General features: G+C 37.2%; 2 protein-coding genes across 2 annotated transcripts; one reads left to right on the forward strand and one right to left on the reverse strand.

Moving 5' to 3' along the window:
* Window positions 1–653: 653 nt before the first annotated feature.
* LOC107859893 lies at window positions 654–1,379 on the reverse strand. Its single transcript, XM_016705047.1, has one exon. It carries the CDS (start codon window positions 1,377–1,379, stop codon window positions 654–656), a length of 726 nt encoding a protein of 241 aa, XP_016560533.1.
* A 6,696-nt stretch (window positions 1,380–8,075) lies between these two features.
* Window positions 8,076–9,624, forward strand: LOC107859885. Its single transcript, XM_016705037.2, has one exon. It carries the CDS (start codon window positions 8,207–8,209, stop codon window positions 9,464–9,466), a length of 1,260 nt encoding a protein of 419 aa, XP_016560523.1. The 5' UTR covers window positions 8,076–8,206; the 3' UTR covers window positions 9,467–9,624.
* Window positions 9,625–17,049: the final 7,425 nt, after the last annotated feature.

Consider the following 17,049-nt stretch of genomic DNA (forward strand, 5'->3'; position numbering starts at 1 on the left):
ACATATGTATTAGGTTCGATGCCACGAATGCCACAAAACTTAATACAATGTGAGCATGACATATGATAATTCTTCTATTTTCAACAAGAACATATTTTTCTCTTGGCATTAACTGTGTGGACATTTTCACCCTTACCATCACATGCAAAAGTAAGAATCTCAAATACCTTATCACCAGTTTGATAAGTCATCATGTCAGTGTGCGATTGCGCTCTCTCTCAATAATCTAAGAATTTATTTTCAACGGCAGGAGGCCATGACTTATTATTTTGTAATAAAGCATCAGCAAGATTGCTTCATTTCACAAAATGGTCAATAAGAGATTTAAATGTCATATGAACCATAGCATTCACTGGAAGCCCCGAGCTTTCTTTGACAACACATTGTATGACTCTGATACATTTATCATCATGGCATCCCATCTACGACCATCATCCTTATACATTGTTCATTTACCCAGAGCAAATTTATCTAATCACATATATGCTGCAAGGGACAATATCTTAATTTGTTCCATTCTTTAAAAAAACTTCCTTTCTTGATACTCCGTGGCGGCCTATTACATTAAGTTATCGAGCTCTCTGTTCAAATTTTTCTATTAAAATTGGCTTTCAAGTATCGAACAGAAAATCTATGAAAAGTGTGTGGTGGACTCAACCAATCATAAGGCTGAACACATTGTAATATTCCTTTACAAAGGTCAGAAATGAGATCAATTTTTTTCTCTCACCGACAACATGCCTCCACAATAACTTAAGAAACCATGACCATGATTCAAAACTTTCACGTGCAACAAGTGCACATGCAAGCGAAAGAATATTACCATTAGCATCAATCCCAACAGCAATTAATAGTTTCAAATCGTACAAACCATAAAGATAGGTACCGTCTATTGAAATGACCGGCCAGCAGTATTTGAAACCATCAATGCTCGGTTTAAAAGTCCAAAATAAAAATTTAAATATTTTCTCACCCTGCATTGTTGAAGAATATTGCTCCCATTCAACAACAGCATCGGGATTGAAATATTGTAGTGCAATCATGTAGCGAGGTAATGCTTTGAAAGAACTTTCAAAATCTTCATATACCATCACAAATGCTTTTTTTCGACCTCTTTGAGCTTTTCTATAATTGGGAGTAAAATGATGCTTTGACTTGATGACTTCTCGAACTGCTTTAATACTGATATTCGGGCTCTGCATACTATGTGGTACCAACGTAACAACAATCATATTGTTGTTTAGATTGAAATGATCTTCCTTATAGTTATCAGTTAGACAAGTATGTGGTTGTATCATTTTTCCTGCTTTCCATATACCACCTGAAATCTCTTGAAAGCGAATCATCCATTCACATCCCAACATGTGACGCTTACACATAACCCTTTAGCTCTTACTTTTGGATCTATCACAAATAAACTCCTTTCTTTTTTTAAGACTACATTCTCACAGCATCTTTCATTTGTTTCTTGTTTGTGAATAACATACCTAATTTCATATAGATTCAAATAGGTATTAGTCGATAAAAAATGAAAATTAATTATTTTAAAAATTGTAGTTAGCAAAAATCTAACCTGTTTAAATGAATTTCGGATTCTTGAAATTCCAAAGAGCAGCTTGATTGAAACTATCGTCACATGTGTATGCAAAATCTTCTGTGTTGTCTTAGGTATTATCCAAATACGAAATTTCTATTGACGGATGACTAACACTACGAGCAACCAGAGCTTCATCTTCTCCAATGATATTATCATCATCGGATGTTCCACCATCATCCATTGATTCATGTTCTGAAGGTTCATCACTGTCTGATCCACACACTTCATTATCAACTATGTCATCATTATTTTCCACAATTTGTGTAAGACGAGTCAGTATACCTTCAAAATCATTACATCTATAAAATAAAAAAAAAGTTAAACATAATTAGTATAAATTATAAATTAATTTAATTTAAAAACTTGTTATATTTACCCATCAATTGACTCCAGCGGAAAAAAATGTTTCTGATGATTAGAATTCAAATTTTGCATGTGCATATGAGCATTGCTAGGTCCCCCAATATCAAAATTATGCACATTTCGATCAGAGTTATGATACTGTATATCAACCCAACCATCATATTGTGTATTCAAATTACTTATATCATTTGAGTGCCTATCAAATTCTCCCACTGTTTGATGTTGGACTATGTCCCTTGAAGAATCAACATTTAAATTCGATAAATGTGACGTATCACAAAGATCAAATTCATTGTCGGTGGATTTTTGAACAATAGGACAACGTTCAATTGACGCATATATATCAAGACTTGTTAAGTTAATACGACTACCAAAAATCTTAATAGTACGGAGAAATATAGATAAAGAATCATCATTTCAAATACAAGTCTCATCGTATGTTATAACTCCATTTGGAGTAAAAGACATTGGATATCGTTCCGTGATAACCACTACATCTTCTGGATGAGTTATACCCATTTTATTTCTTAGTAAGCGGTTCAACCGCTCATATTTAAGAGATAATGGAAATATTTGAACAACTATAGGCGGCCGACTATATATTACAAAACCAGCTTCATATAAAACTTTACCACCCCAATATAAATTTACTTTTACTGTATCTTGATTTATTTTTTTAATACAAAAAATTATAAGCTGAATAAAAATAATATTTGAGAGAAATTGTATTGTAAGTTGAAATCGGAGTGTGGAAACTCTCCATGCAAACCCTAATATATAAACTTTGGAACACACTCATGCAAACTTTAAAATGCACTATTTCACTTCTCATGCATTATTGTCTAAAAGGCTACCTAATTCTCACATCATGCCATAAAAATTCAAAACTTGCATGAACAATTTATGTTTGATACGAGTACGACCACGAGGATGGACGATAATGAGTGCGTATTGAATCCATCCAATAAAGTGCACAAGTGAAATGTAAAAGAGGGCCTAAATGCACTAAAAACAACCCCTAAGTTACACTTGATGGGCACCTCACCCTTGAGGGGTATTGTGGTCATTTTGTATTCTATTTTGTAATACACTATATATAGAACCTCTTAGGGTTTTTAGTCTTAGTTTTTGTTGAATATTGAAAGTTGTAACATTTGAAACACTCTCTCTTGTGAGAATGGCTCCCATGGCCGAAACTTGTAACTAGGGCTTTCAACTTGAGTATGGAATCACTCGTGTTGGATTCAAGCTTGAAAATGTTGGATGCTTGAGAGATTGAGGTTACTCTTGTGCCAACGTAAGAGTTAGGTATTTATTGTGTATGATGTTAAAGATCCAAGAGTGGAATAAGCTTTTGGGTTGTTAAGATTATACCTTCAATTTGTCTAACTATCTATCCTTTTGTTTCTTTGTAATCTTGTAGTAGTGTTGATGTTGTAACCGTGCGTTTGTTTTATTAATGTGCAATCCAAAATTTGTCTATTGTTCATCTTGTTCTTGTTGTGTTGCTACTGTTTTGGTGTCAAAAACACCCTTGTATTCTTGTATTCTTGTTGTTGTAGTGAATCCGAGAGTGGTCTCCAAAAAAGTCCTCGGATCCTTAAGATTTGCGGACTGTTTTGGAGTTGTTTCGTATTTCTCTTGTCTTTCGCGTATCATTTGGTATCAAAGCATGGCTTGATCTTGTTCCTACAAGATCAAATCTCGGGCTAGCTCACTTGAAAAAAAAATTGAAATTTGAAAATTCTAGAAAAAAAAAACAAATCTGTCCATTTAGTGTTCTTGGCCGAAATTGTGTTATTGTTGTATCTTGGCCGAGATTTTTACTTGTTTTGTTGTTTCTAGTGTTAGTTTTCTTCATCTCTAACACTCTTGAGTCTAAATCTAAGTTTGAACTTACATTGTTGGTGTTGTTTTCGTGAACATAAGGCTTGGCCGAATTGTTGTTGAAAACATTGTTGGGGTGGACTGTTTTGGCCTTGTGATCGTCATCTTATTGTTGTTCTAAGCTTGGCCACGTGATATTGTCGTTCATTGGTGGCCTAGGAACCATTTTGTTGAAATTATAGTTGTCTTGGCCAAGTTTTGAAGATATTGTATTATGAAAATTGGAAGTTGGCCGTGTGAAAATTATGGTGTTTTTGGAGATTGTTATTGGTTGTTCTTGGTGATTGTTGATGTTGTTCTTGAAGTTCTTCACAACCTTCATAGCTTGTTAATATAAAGTGAACATTAGATCTATAAAGGTGAAGAAAAAAAAAGGGGTGAAGCTTTGTTAGTCTTGAAAGACTTACCATCACTCATTAAATAGTCAATCACATCTCAACCACTTTCCATAAAACAAGGGTCCATGTTATAAGGAGAAGTACAAGAAAGTCAAAGTCTTGAAAACTTGAATTTGAAAAGGTTCCAAGACTTGTTTAAATTTCTCTCCTTAAAATAAATTCCACCAATTCCTAAATTGTAAATTGACCAAGACTTGAAATTGGACAACAAAAATTGTTCGAAATCGCAACCAATTATGTGCTGCCACGTCATCATTGTTACTGTTCACGCAACAATTTTGGCTCAAATTTGAGATTTTCTTAGTTTGTTTTTATTGTTTCGTAGTTTTGTTTGATTGGTCCGAACGTAAATTGGCAAGCTAGTAAACTCCTATGAAATTGTAAATTATTTTTGTGTCTGTTTGTTCGTGTTAACGTTCTTTGTGTGCTTTTCTCTTTTGTGAATTTGTTGTATCTTGTTGGTTCAAGTCCGTAAATAAATTTTTTTTAGTCAACTCAAACGAAAATCTATTCCGGATAAGAGTAGACTCGACCCTCAATCACTCGCGAAGTACAAGCAAGCTTTCAACACTTGTGAAATCAATTGTGAGGTAAAACCAAGAGTGAGAGTGTGGTGAGGCATTTTGAACTAACAAGTTTGTTTTGTTGTTTGTTATTGTCTTTTGCTTTAGGTACCATGGCTACCACTAATATTGATGCTATGTTTAATCGCATCAATGGCGATATTGAAGAAATGAAATGGCACGTGAAAAGGCTACGCCAATTGTTACTTAAACTTATCCCACAAAATCCAACTTTCTTTGTCCAAACACCTTGTGCCGAGAGCTTCCCAAAGGAAGAGGTGAGCTTCCCCGACCCATACCAAGGTAAAGAGGAGATTGAAACATCTTTGGTACTTGATAGTGAACTTATAGAGAGTGAAGCACTTGCTAGTTCTAAATCTGTCCGCGAGATAGATCATGATCTCTTTAGGTTTAATGTCTTGTTTGAAGATGATATAAACACTCCTAATGTACCTAGTGGTGAAAATGATGGTATAGCTTACCTTGGAGGCTATATCCAATATGTTAACCCACTATGGTGTGATAACATTCCTCCTAAAGATGGAAATCTCTTCTTGGAAGATGAGAGTACTCTTATGGGCAAGGAATGTGTAGTCTCGGAAATGAGTACTCTTGGTAGTACTCTTGGTGTGCATGATGATCAATTTACTCTTAAATGTAGCTCACTACTTGAGCATGTAAATGGAGTGCTTAAAAGTTCTCAAGTTAGTGATGGTGTCTATAGAATTGATCTTAATAATGCGCATGTCTCTTTGAACATCTTGTGTGGTAAAAACATTGCAATTAGTTTTGTTCATAGAGATCATGTGTATGAAAATGTTTTTGTGTGTGAATGTGGGAGTGACATTCTAGGGGAAGGAAGGGCTAGCCTCATCTTAGGCCCTTGGCTAATTTTTCCATTTGATCCCGGTACCATCTTTGGGTGGGAAAGGATGAATCTCGGCCTATTTTCCTTTTGTCTTGATGCTTGTCCAAACCACTTCCTTTGTAGCAATTGTACTAATCTTTTCATGATTAAGACAAAGGACTCGTGGCTATACTTCAAATTTTTTTTGCCTCGACATGGCATGTTGATGTATTATTTTTGCTAACTCTAACCTCTTATGGCATGAGGATGTGTGCTTGTTTGTCTTCTCTTGATTTGCAAGGTACAGATTTGAGGTCGAATTCTTTTCAAGAAGGGGAGGATGATACGAGTACGACCACGAGGATGGACGAGAATAAGTGTGTATTGAATCCGTCCAAGGAAGTGCACAAGTGAAGTGTAAAAGAGGGCCTAAATGCACTAAAAACAACCCCTAAGTTACACTTGATGGGCACCTCACCCTTAAGGGGTATTGTGGTCATTTTGTATTCTATTTTGTAATACACTATATATAGAACCTCTTAGGATTTTTAGTCTTAGTTTTTGTTGAATATTGAAAGTTGTAACATTTGAAAAACTCTCTCTTGTGATAATGGCCCCCATGGCCGAAACTTGTAACTAGGGATTTCAACTTGAGTGTGGAATCACTCGTGTTAGATTCACGCTTGAAAACGTTGGATGCTTGAGAGATTGAGGTTACTCTTGTGCCAACGTAAGAGTTAGGTATTTGTTGTGTATGATGTTAAAGGTTCAAGAGTGGAATAGGCTTTTGGGTTGTTAAGATTATACCTTCAATTTGTCTAACTATCTATCCTTTTGTTTCTTTGTAATCGTGTAGTAGTGTTGATGTTGTAACCGTGTGTTTGTGTTGTTAATGTGCAATCCGAAATTTGTCTATTGTTCATCTTGTTCTTGTTGTGTTGCTACTGTTTTGGTGTCAAAAACACCCTTGTATTCTTGTATTCTTGTTGTTGTAGTAAATCCGAGAGTGGTCTCCAAAAAGGTCCTCGGATCCTTAAGATTTGCGGACTGTTTTGGAATTGTTTCGTGCTTCTCTTGTCTTTCGTGTATCAATGTCTCATGCATTTTTTAAACAAAAGGCTGCCTTTATTCCATCAGCCAAAAAATTCAAAGGCTGCAGAACTGGCGCGTCAGCCATTCACATCAGCCATAAAAAAAATTCTAAGGTAGCTGGCAGGTAGCAAATCGCGTCAGTGCCAGCGACTTACAAGTCGCGGCTGACCCAACGATTTGTAAGTCGTTGTGGGCTCGGCGACTTTTAAGTCGCTGGATCCCAAGCAATTTTTCCGTTTTGGTATTTTTTTAAATTTTGTTGTCCCCTTTAGTATTTTTAATAAAAAAATAGTCCTTTTGACTCCTGATTCCCTAGAACACAAGGTTTAAATATGCAATTTTACCTAAATAAAAGATGAAACAGGAAAATGATTGTGCTCTCATTTCAACCTACCTAGTCTTAAAACTTATGTAGATTTTCTAATCCATTTTTTTTTCTCATTAGTTTCTAATGTATTGTATATGATCATAATAATTTATTTAAATGTCCGTTCGTCTAGCAAGCCAGTTGCAATAATCAAAACTTCAACCTTCAGAAGATGAATTCAAATTAGGACAAGTCTCTATAAATGGATTATTAGTCAATAGTCAAGTATGATGATGAATGATGGGAATGTGAACTTGCAAAGAGAAAAAGTCAACAGATTCCTTTATCGTAACATCCATGAACATAGTATAGTTGACTTCTCAAGTTTCTTTTTTTGTCCTCCCATGTTACCAATTTGCCGAAATTGGTGGCCGTGGCTTATTGTATACATCGGGTGCGTGTAAATTTTATATCACAAACGACCACCTATAAAAGCCAAATAGAACTAACATGTCTTTTGCATTACCACTACTTTGGATATAAAGCTTCTGGTTGTTGAAGTGCATGACCATCGATGTGTAGTCATCTTATTTAAAAGCTTAAGCTTTTAAAAAACACGCAACTTACTTTTATTTACTTATTATGTTTTCAGCAAAATGGTTTCTCTACGAGTAAAATGCTGCAAGAACTGGTGCCAATTGTATTAATTAGTTGTTATTTGGAACTGGTCTCTAAGAAGCAACTCAGACTGAGATTAATAAGAAAAATAATACTTCATTGGGTTCTTAAAATAATAATGAGCAAATGAAAGTCTAAGACCACAACGTAGCCACTTCCATCTCGAAAATCCTGGCTGGCTTTGAAGAATTCAAGGATTCTCACCATTTTAATTAGTTCGTAGTTTAGTCAGTCAATATGCTAATTTAACTTTCTTTAATAACAGTTGACCAAATTGTTGTGGGAAACGACTTATAAAATCAAAGAGATCAAGAAAAATGAATGCCAGTTAGTCGTTGCATTGCCTACTTATTACTACTTATCTATAAAATACGAATACCACTTAGCTAGTTTGGTCATTGAACTTGCTTGATCTCTAGTACATTCACGTCCAATGGTTGACAAGTGCATCAACAATTGAAAGTTACCCGAAAAATGGGAAGGGAGAACCGGGCATGTCAAAGTAAACAACACTTCAGCCACCCCCATATATTGAAACTTATCAATCAAGCTGAGAGTGAAAATCTCACTTGCAGTGCTTGTGAGCAACCAAACATTACTAATAAGCCTAATTTCTATGGCTGCAATAGCTGCCAATATATCCTTCATGAATACTGTCTCAATGCCCCACGTTTTCTCGATCATTCTTCTCACCCTTCCCACCACTTGACCCTTCTCCCACTCCCGACTTACTCGAGTCGTTCCTATACTTGCAATGCTTGTGGCTCTGCTGGCAATGGGTTCAGCTTTAGCTGTGCCCATTGCGACTTTGATATCCATACGCAATGTGCCCTTTTGCCCCAAAATGTCTTCCTATCCCATCATCATCATCATGAACTTGAGCTCATTTTTGAATCCCCTTTTGATGATGACGCGGATGATGAAAACATCGTTTTTGTCTGTGATATCTGTCACGACAATGTAGATCTTAAAAACTGGTTGTATTATTGTGCTGATTGTGATTTTGGTGCACATATCAGATGTGGAATTTCCAAACATGTCAGCCAACTAGAACCAAAACTCCAGGTAGTCAACAAACCAAGAGCAAATCCAGTACTAACCACGACCACTGAGGAGGATCCAATCAAGATACGAGAAATCAATCAAGCAGAAGAGGAAGAGGAAGAGGAAGAGGAAGAGGAAGAGGAAGAGGAAGTAGAAACGGAAGAGGAGGAAGAGGAAGAAGAGGAAGTAGAAACGGAAGAGGAAGACGAAGAAGAAGTGGAAACTGAGGAAGAAGTAGAAACGGAAGAGGAAGAGGAAGAAGTGGAAACTGAGGAAGAAGATGAAGACGAAAAAGTAGAGGAAGAGGAAATAAAAATTCCAAAATCAATACTAATTGACAAACACCTACATGAGTTGGAGCTCTGCTTTGGTTCTCCATACGAAGATAAGGACATCATATTTGTTTGTGATATCTGCAATATCATAATGGACTCGGACGAATCATTGTACTACTGTGCTGATTGTGATTTCGGGACACACTTGCAATGTGCATCTCCTGATCCAAGTCCAACATCAGAGCAGCGTCGAAATAATATAAATGCAAATTCAGCAGTAGAGATGATAAATTCAGTTAGTGATGCTCATGAGCGGCTTATAGCAGCTCAAATTGAATCTCAGATTGCGGCACGATCAAGACAGGCTATGCTGGATTCGGTGGACGGGCCATCGCGAAGACACTACTACTACTAACTGCTATCATGCAATATGCAATTCGCATTGAATTCATGTGAGTTTTCTGCAAATTAAATGCTTTGCAACATTTGTGTTATTTCCTTTTGGAGCACAGTTCTTTTTTAACTCTTGTATTTCAGTTGTTCATGTTTACAAGTTTCTCCATCAATGTTTATCTGTTTACAGTTTTTGGATACTATTATCTCTTTGTCACGTAAAAGATGGTACATATAGTGGCACATACCTGAACGTAACTCGTAGTCTGACTCCCAACCCTGCCTCTGGAACCAATTCGAAACCTAACTTGGGATTCGGAACTCAAATTGGGGGCCCGACACTGGTTCACGACCCGATTCTCAACCCTGACCGAGACTAAAAATGTACTAGCCCTACAACATAAGGGTGAAACTTCAATGTTGATACAAATTTTAACACGTCTTATTAGTCAGAGAAAGGGTTTTCAAGTATTATGTTAAAAATACACATTTACATATACAGATCATGCAAGTTTCCTAAACTAAAGCATGTACAGAGAGTCCTATAAGTCATCTTCTGAAAATAACAATCCTATGTAAACTAAGCCAACATTATGCTTCTTCATTCCCCATCAAGTTGAGCAGGGTCTGCACTACCATCAACTTGAACTGCAACTCAAGGAGCCGTGACTTGGATAATGGCTTCATCAATAGATCTGCAACTTGATCATGAGAACTGACATACCTAACTAAAAGAGTCTTAGCACGAACATTGTCTCAAACAAATTGGAAATCAATCTCCATATGTTTCGTGCGAGAATGGAAAATGGGATTGGCTGTAAAGTATGTAGCACTTAAATTTTACACCAGAGAATAGGTGTAGAAGAGGTAAAATAGCAAATTTCTCGGAGAAAAAACTCCACCCAAGTGATTTCTGAAGTTGTAGCAGCTAGTGCTCTAAACTCAGCCTCAGTGCTTGATTGGGATACCGCTTTTTGCTTCCTGGATGACCATGAAATCAAATGATTACCAAAGTATATAGCAAAACCAGTGGTGGATTTACTATCATCCACATCTTCCCCCAATCGCAATCGGTATAGCCATAAAGTAATGTAGTAGATCGACGTGAAAAGAATAGACCATGAGCTAATGACCTTTTGATATAACGCAGTACATGTTTCACTGCCACCCAATGAGTATCAATACCATAGGACAACGCATGAATTGAGAAACTTTATTCACTGCATACGCCAAATCTGGACGCGTGAAGGTCAAGTACTGTAACCCACCAACTTTGCTATGGACCTCCAGATGATGAAAGTTTAGAAAATGGGCAAATAAGTGTGTTAACAGGACTGTAAGACTCCATCTGGACACGTCGAAGGAGCTCCTTAACATATTTTATTTGGGATAAAAACAAATCTTCACTAGTTCTAGTTGTTGATATTCCCCAAAATAGGAAAGAGACCCCAAATCACGTACAACAAATTGGAATTGGAACTGCACAACCAAAGACTTAATATGGGAAGGATTATTGCCAAGCACCAAAATATCATCCACATATATTAGACAAAATGTCACAACCCGAATTGAGGCCCTAGCCGCGATGGAGATCTCGAACCATGAAGGCCCGAGTGCCCTATTCTAACTGGTAATCATATACACAATTTATATACTAAGAGGAAATGTGGAAATACATAACAAAACAAAATCATGGTCAACTTTTATTTCAAACTACCCAATACTAAAATGAGTTCATAAAGATCAAAAACATCTAACACTAGTATACGAAATGTCTAACCATATTGAAATTAACATCTGTTTGAAGACCAGAACAAGGCTCCCAGCTGGACCATTAACTAAAGACCAAATGAAACATCACTTGAGACAAGGCCTTCCGAAACAAGGGAGGCTTACCAACTTCAAACGTCTGAAAATGATCTACTCCTTAGCTAGATTCTGGGACTGAGCCTCAGATCCTGAATTATAGGGGGTCAATACAAAATGCACTGGTACGCAGACAATCCAAAAATAAAAATATAATTTTTATACAACATAGGTGAGATCATTTCATAAATCATGTCAGTATAACATATTTTAAATACATGGTCAGTTTCAATAGAGTTCAAAACACTTCTATAAATCTCAACTCTTTGTCTTACTTCTGAGCTAGGTTGTACACCCTACAATTCTACAATCCCATGGGCTATATGAAATCCACCCTTGACTCGGCGGCCAAGCCCCCAACCCAAGTTTCCCGCAAGGGTTGGAATTTTTGATTCTGATACACCACAGGACACTAGGCCAGCATATAATCCCTCTTTGGGATATAATAAACCCATATTAGCAAAATACGATTTCGGACTATGAGTTATCTAAACTCGTGCCTTCTTCGGGTAACCACCTAACTCTCTTTAAGTCCATTTTTAGTCTTTTCTAAACATGCATCTTTCTAAACTTTAATTCTAAAAATCTGAGTAAAAATCTGTATTCTGTTCTATTCTGAGACTGTCATGGCATTTTCTATTTCGGTATCGTCATACCAAGACTTGCAAGTCATATGTCTAAGCCTTGTAATGTTCTTCTTTATATTTTTCAATCAACTCAATCATTTGACCACCAAAAATATTTAAATAATGCAAGGGAGTCCTTATTTCAAAACATGTACAAACTTATGCAAAGATTCTTCCTTTTTAATAATTCAACCGTGATGGTCAATTTCTCAAAGCAATTCATGCAATTCTTTTGATTAACTCATCCAATATTTATAAACAAGGACACACCCTCTCTTTAATTTATAACAAGTATCAACTTCGAAAACAATCTAAAAACCTTTATCTCATGTTTATAAAAATGCCATTACATAATCCACAACATGTGAAATAATAGGATATCATAACGAGAGAGGGGAATTAAATTATTCATGCTCGCAATTCAACTTTGCAAACTAAAAATACTTACATGCAAGACAACATAATTCAATTCCATGATAAGGCCTAAGGACCAAAACGTTATGTCATCTACATGGGTTTATAAAGCATATACACTAAAGTGTTCTTAAATCCCTTCATAAATACATGATTTCATAGTTTTAAAACATGCTAAAAACGATTTTAATATGCCCAAGAAGTTTAGGATAGCCCCACGTACCTTAGATTACTTAGTTCGAAGAATGGAACCCGAATCTTGACTCATTTCTTGGAAATCTTAGACTTAAAGGTTGAACTTTTAATCCTTGAGGGAGGGTTAGGGTTTTGTTTATGAGAAAAAATGATTAATTTTGAGCATATAATGCCCTATAGACGTTTTAATCTTCTATTATCATGACTTGGGGCTATAGGGAAAAGACGAAACTGCTCTTCAAAATTAAAAATTGCAGATATATCTCGCTTAGAAGGACCACTGCGTCGCGATGGATATCTCATTGCTATAGTCATTGCGACGCGGTGCAATTGCGGCGACATTCTATTTTTGAAATCCAAACACATCCCGAACCTCGTCCAAAAAATTTGAAACTTCCCCGAGATATCTCCCTTACACCCCTAAACATGAATCAATCTAAAAATCTACATATCGGGGTCGGGAAGATCGATTTAAAAATTGTTGAAGTTTAAGAGCTCAAAATACGACTAAGTCTTATTAACACTTAGAAAATTTTCAGTTTGTAAGTCCTCTATGCATGCTACTAAGGGCGGTATCAAGTCGAGAATGCTATGGGGTATTACATTATCCCCCCTTGGGATCATTCGTCCCTGAATGATGACCCGAGACACGGACAAACACGATCTCAAACACACTAAGGAAAAGATAGAGAGAGATTAGTATATGATTCGTACCTTCAATATCATCATCATCCATGATTTCAAAGAGAGCCGGATACCTTGCACGCATGTCATCCTCCGACTCCCGAGTAGCTTCCTCGGCTTTTTGATTCTTCCACAGCACTTTAATCAAAACTATCTCTTTATATCTCAGCTTTCGAACTTTGCGATCCAAAATAGTGATGGGTTCCTCTTCATATGACAATGAATCTTTCACATTGATCTCCTCTATATGCAACACAAGAGAATGATCTCCAATATACTTTTTCAGCATTGATACATGGAATACTGAATGAACAGAAGCCAGACTCACGGGCAAATCTAACTCATAAGCAACCCCACCAACTCTTCTCATAATCTGGTATGGTCTTATATAATGAGGACTAAGCTTCCCTTTTTTTCCGAATCACATGACTCCCATCATAGGGGAGAATTTTAGAAAAACCCAATCGTCGACCTCAAATTCTAACTCCCTTCTTCTAACATCGACGTAGTACTTCTGGCGACTCTGAGCGGTCTTAAGTCGCTCTCTAATGACTTTCACTTTCTCCGTCGCTTGATGAACAAGGTCAGGCCCAAACAACCGAGTTTTACCCACTTCATAGCACCCAATCGGAGACTTACATCTCCTCCCATAAAATGCTTCAAAAGGAGCCATCTGAATACTGGAATGATAACTATTATTATAGGTGAATTCTATCAACAAAAAATAGTCCACCCAACTACCATTGAAGTCTATCACGCAGGCCCTCAACATATCTTCTAAGGTTTGAATGGTGCGTTCGGCCTTCCCATCTGTCTAAGGGTGGAAATCGGTACTCAGGTTCACTTGGGTGCCTAAAACCCTTTTGAAAAGACCGCCAAAACTGCGAAGAGAATTGCATACCTCGGTCGGATATAATAGATACAGGAGCACCATGCAAATGGAATATCTCCTGAATGTACATCTTAGCATAGTCATCCCCCGAATAATTCGTCTATACTAGAAAAAAATGAGCAGACTTGGTCATTTGGTCTACAATCACCTAAATGGAGTCATATTGGTTTCGGGACTTCGGAAGCCCCGCAATAAAGTTCATGTTGATCATCTCCCACTTTCACATAGGTAGGGCTATCTCTTGGGAAGTCCCACCTGGCCTCAAATGTTCAACCTTAACTTGTTGACAATTCAAAACTTAGCCACAAAGTTAGCAACATCTTGACTCATATTATTCCACTAGTAAATCGCCTTAAAATCATGATACATTTTAGTTGAGACGGAGTGAACAACATACCTGGAAGTGTGGGCTTCATCAAGAATTCTTTCTCGCAACCCATCCACATTCAGCACACATAGCCTACCTTGATACCTCAAAATCCCATCACCTCCAATTTCAAAAGGCATTACCTTTTGTTGACCAACATCTTCCTTAATCTGCATCAAAATGGGGTCCCTGGTCTACTTTTGCTTCACTTTTGAACACAGAGAAATTTTGCTACCTCTTGTACGAACATCCCTCCATCCTTGGAATATAAGAGACGAACTCCCAAATTAGCAAGCCGATGAATATTCTTCACCATATTTCTTTTCACTTCTTCCAGATGAGAAAGACTACCCAAGGATAACATGCTAAGGGCGTCAGCCACCACATTGGTCTTGCCTAGATGATAGTGCAAACTCATATCATAATCCTTCAATAACTCCAACCATAACCATTGCCTGAGATTTAGTTCTTTCTACGTGAACACATACTACAAGCTTTTGTGATCAGCAAAAATATCAACATGCACCCCATAAAGATAATGAAGCTAGTTTTTTAGTACAACTACCACAACAACTAACTCTAAGTCATGGGTGGGATAATTCTTTTCATGCACCTTCAGTTGTCTAGATGTGTAGGACACCACCTTACCATGCTGCATAAATACACACCCAAGTCCCACCCGGGATGCATCACAATACACAACAAAACCCTCTGTACCCTCGAGAAGGGTCAAAACTGGTTCAGTAGTCAACTTTTCTTTCAGTTTCTCAAAACTATTCTCACAAGAGTCAGACCACTAGAATTTCATCTTTTTTTGTATCAATTTAGTAAGCGGAGCAGTTATGGAGGAAAAAATTTCTACATACCCTTTGTAACACCCTGCCAAACCCAAGAAGCTTCAGATATCAGTTGGAGTCATGGGTCTGGATCATTTTCTCACTGCCTCAATCCTTTGGGGGTCAACCTTAATTCCTTCACTAGAAATAATATGCCCTAAGAAAGAAATCTCACTATGCTTCACACTTAGAAAACTTGGCATACAACTCATGATCTCTAAGGGTCTAAAGGATGATTCAGAGGTAATTTGCCTGATCCTCCTTATTTTTAGAATAAACCAGTATGTCGTCAATGAAGACTATAATGAACAGATCTAGAAACTGATGAAACACCCTATTCATTGGGTCCATAAAAGCCGCGGGGGAATTAGTTAGTCTGAAGGACATAACTAGGAATTCATAGAAGCCATATTGGGTTCGTAAAGCTATTTTAGGAATATCACCCTCCCTAAACTTCGGCCGATGGTACCCCGAACGAAGGTCTATTTTAGAAAAATATTTTGCACCCTGAAGTTGATAAAAAAAATCATCGATCCTAGGAAGAGGGTATTTATTCTTGACTGTAACTTTGTTCAGCTGGCGATGATCTATACACATATGAAGGGAGTCGTCCTTCTTACACATAAAGAGTACAGGAGTACCCCAGGGAGAGACAGTAGGACGAATAAAGCCTTTATCAAGAAGGTCTCTTAACTGTTCTTTCAATTCTGCGGGAGCCATTCTGTACGAAGGAATAGAAATAGGTCGGGTGTCCGGCAACAGGTCAATGCCAAAATCTACCTCCCTATCAGGTGGTATCCTGGGGAGGTCATCAGGGAAGACTTTTAAGAATTCTTTAACTACAAGAACAAACTAGAGAGAAGGACTTTTAGTACTGGAGTCTTTGACTCAGATAAGATGGTACAGACAAACCTTCGATATAAGCTTACGAGCTGTAAGATAAGATATGAATTTCCCTTTAGGAGTAAAAGAATATCCCTCCCACTCTATCACTGACTTATTTGAAAAATTGAAGGTAACATTTTTTGTTCTATAGTCTAACATAGCATAATATAAATGAAGCCAGTATATTCCCAGTTTAGCATCAAAATCAATCATATCCAGTTCTCCAAGGTCCGCCAAAATATCACGATGAAAAATAGATATCACACAATTTATATAAACTCTCCTAGCCACAGTAAAATCACTAGCAGGAGTGGAAATAGAAAAGGGTTTTAGAATATTTTTGGGTTCAAAACCCAAAATAACTGCCACATAAGGGGTCACATAAGACAAGGTAGACCCTGGATCAAGCAACGCATATACATAACAGGAAAAAATCTATAACATACCCATGCAAATATCTAGTAAATTTCTGCATCCTGGTGGTTTGATAAGGCATACAACCTATTGCCACCACTTCCAGCAGTTGAAGAAGTACCCTTAGGTGGTGGTGGAGCTGTGGAATTCGTCTGAGACCTAGCATCACTCGGGTTTTCTCTTGCAGAAGGACAGTCTCTCTGAAAATGGCCTGACTGGCCACAAGTATAACACACCAACCTACCAAATTGACACTTATCTGGGTGATGTTTACTGTAAGTCTCACTCATGGAAATGAACGATATGATTAAGCTACACTACCTTAAGACTAAGTACCCTACAAACTCGATCTATGGCTAGACTGAGAATTCTAAAACCGCTGATCGACAGAAGGTCTGGGCGTTGTGGCACTAGCTGATGGTTGAG

Source organism: Capsicum annuum, chromosome 1 (assembly GCF_002878395.1).
Source record: "Capsicum annuum cultivar UCD-10X-F1 chromosome 1, UCD10Xv1.1, whole genome shotgun sequence".
Taxonomy (NCBI): domain Eukaryota; kingdom Viridiplantae; phylum Streptophyta; class Magnoliopsida; order Solanales; family Solanaceae; genus Capsicum; species Capsicum annuum.

Bases quoted from the DNA above. Each gene is read 5' to 3' on its own strand.
- LOC107859893 (XM_016705047.1), bottom strand. From the start codon at position 1,379: ATGTGTAAGCGTCACATGTTGGGATGTGAATGGATGATTCGCTTTCAA.
- LOC107859885 (XM_016705037.2), top strand. From the start codon at position 8,207: ATGGGAAGGGAGAACCGGGCATGTCAAAGTAAACAACACTTCAGCCAC.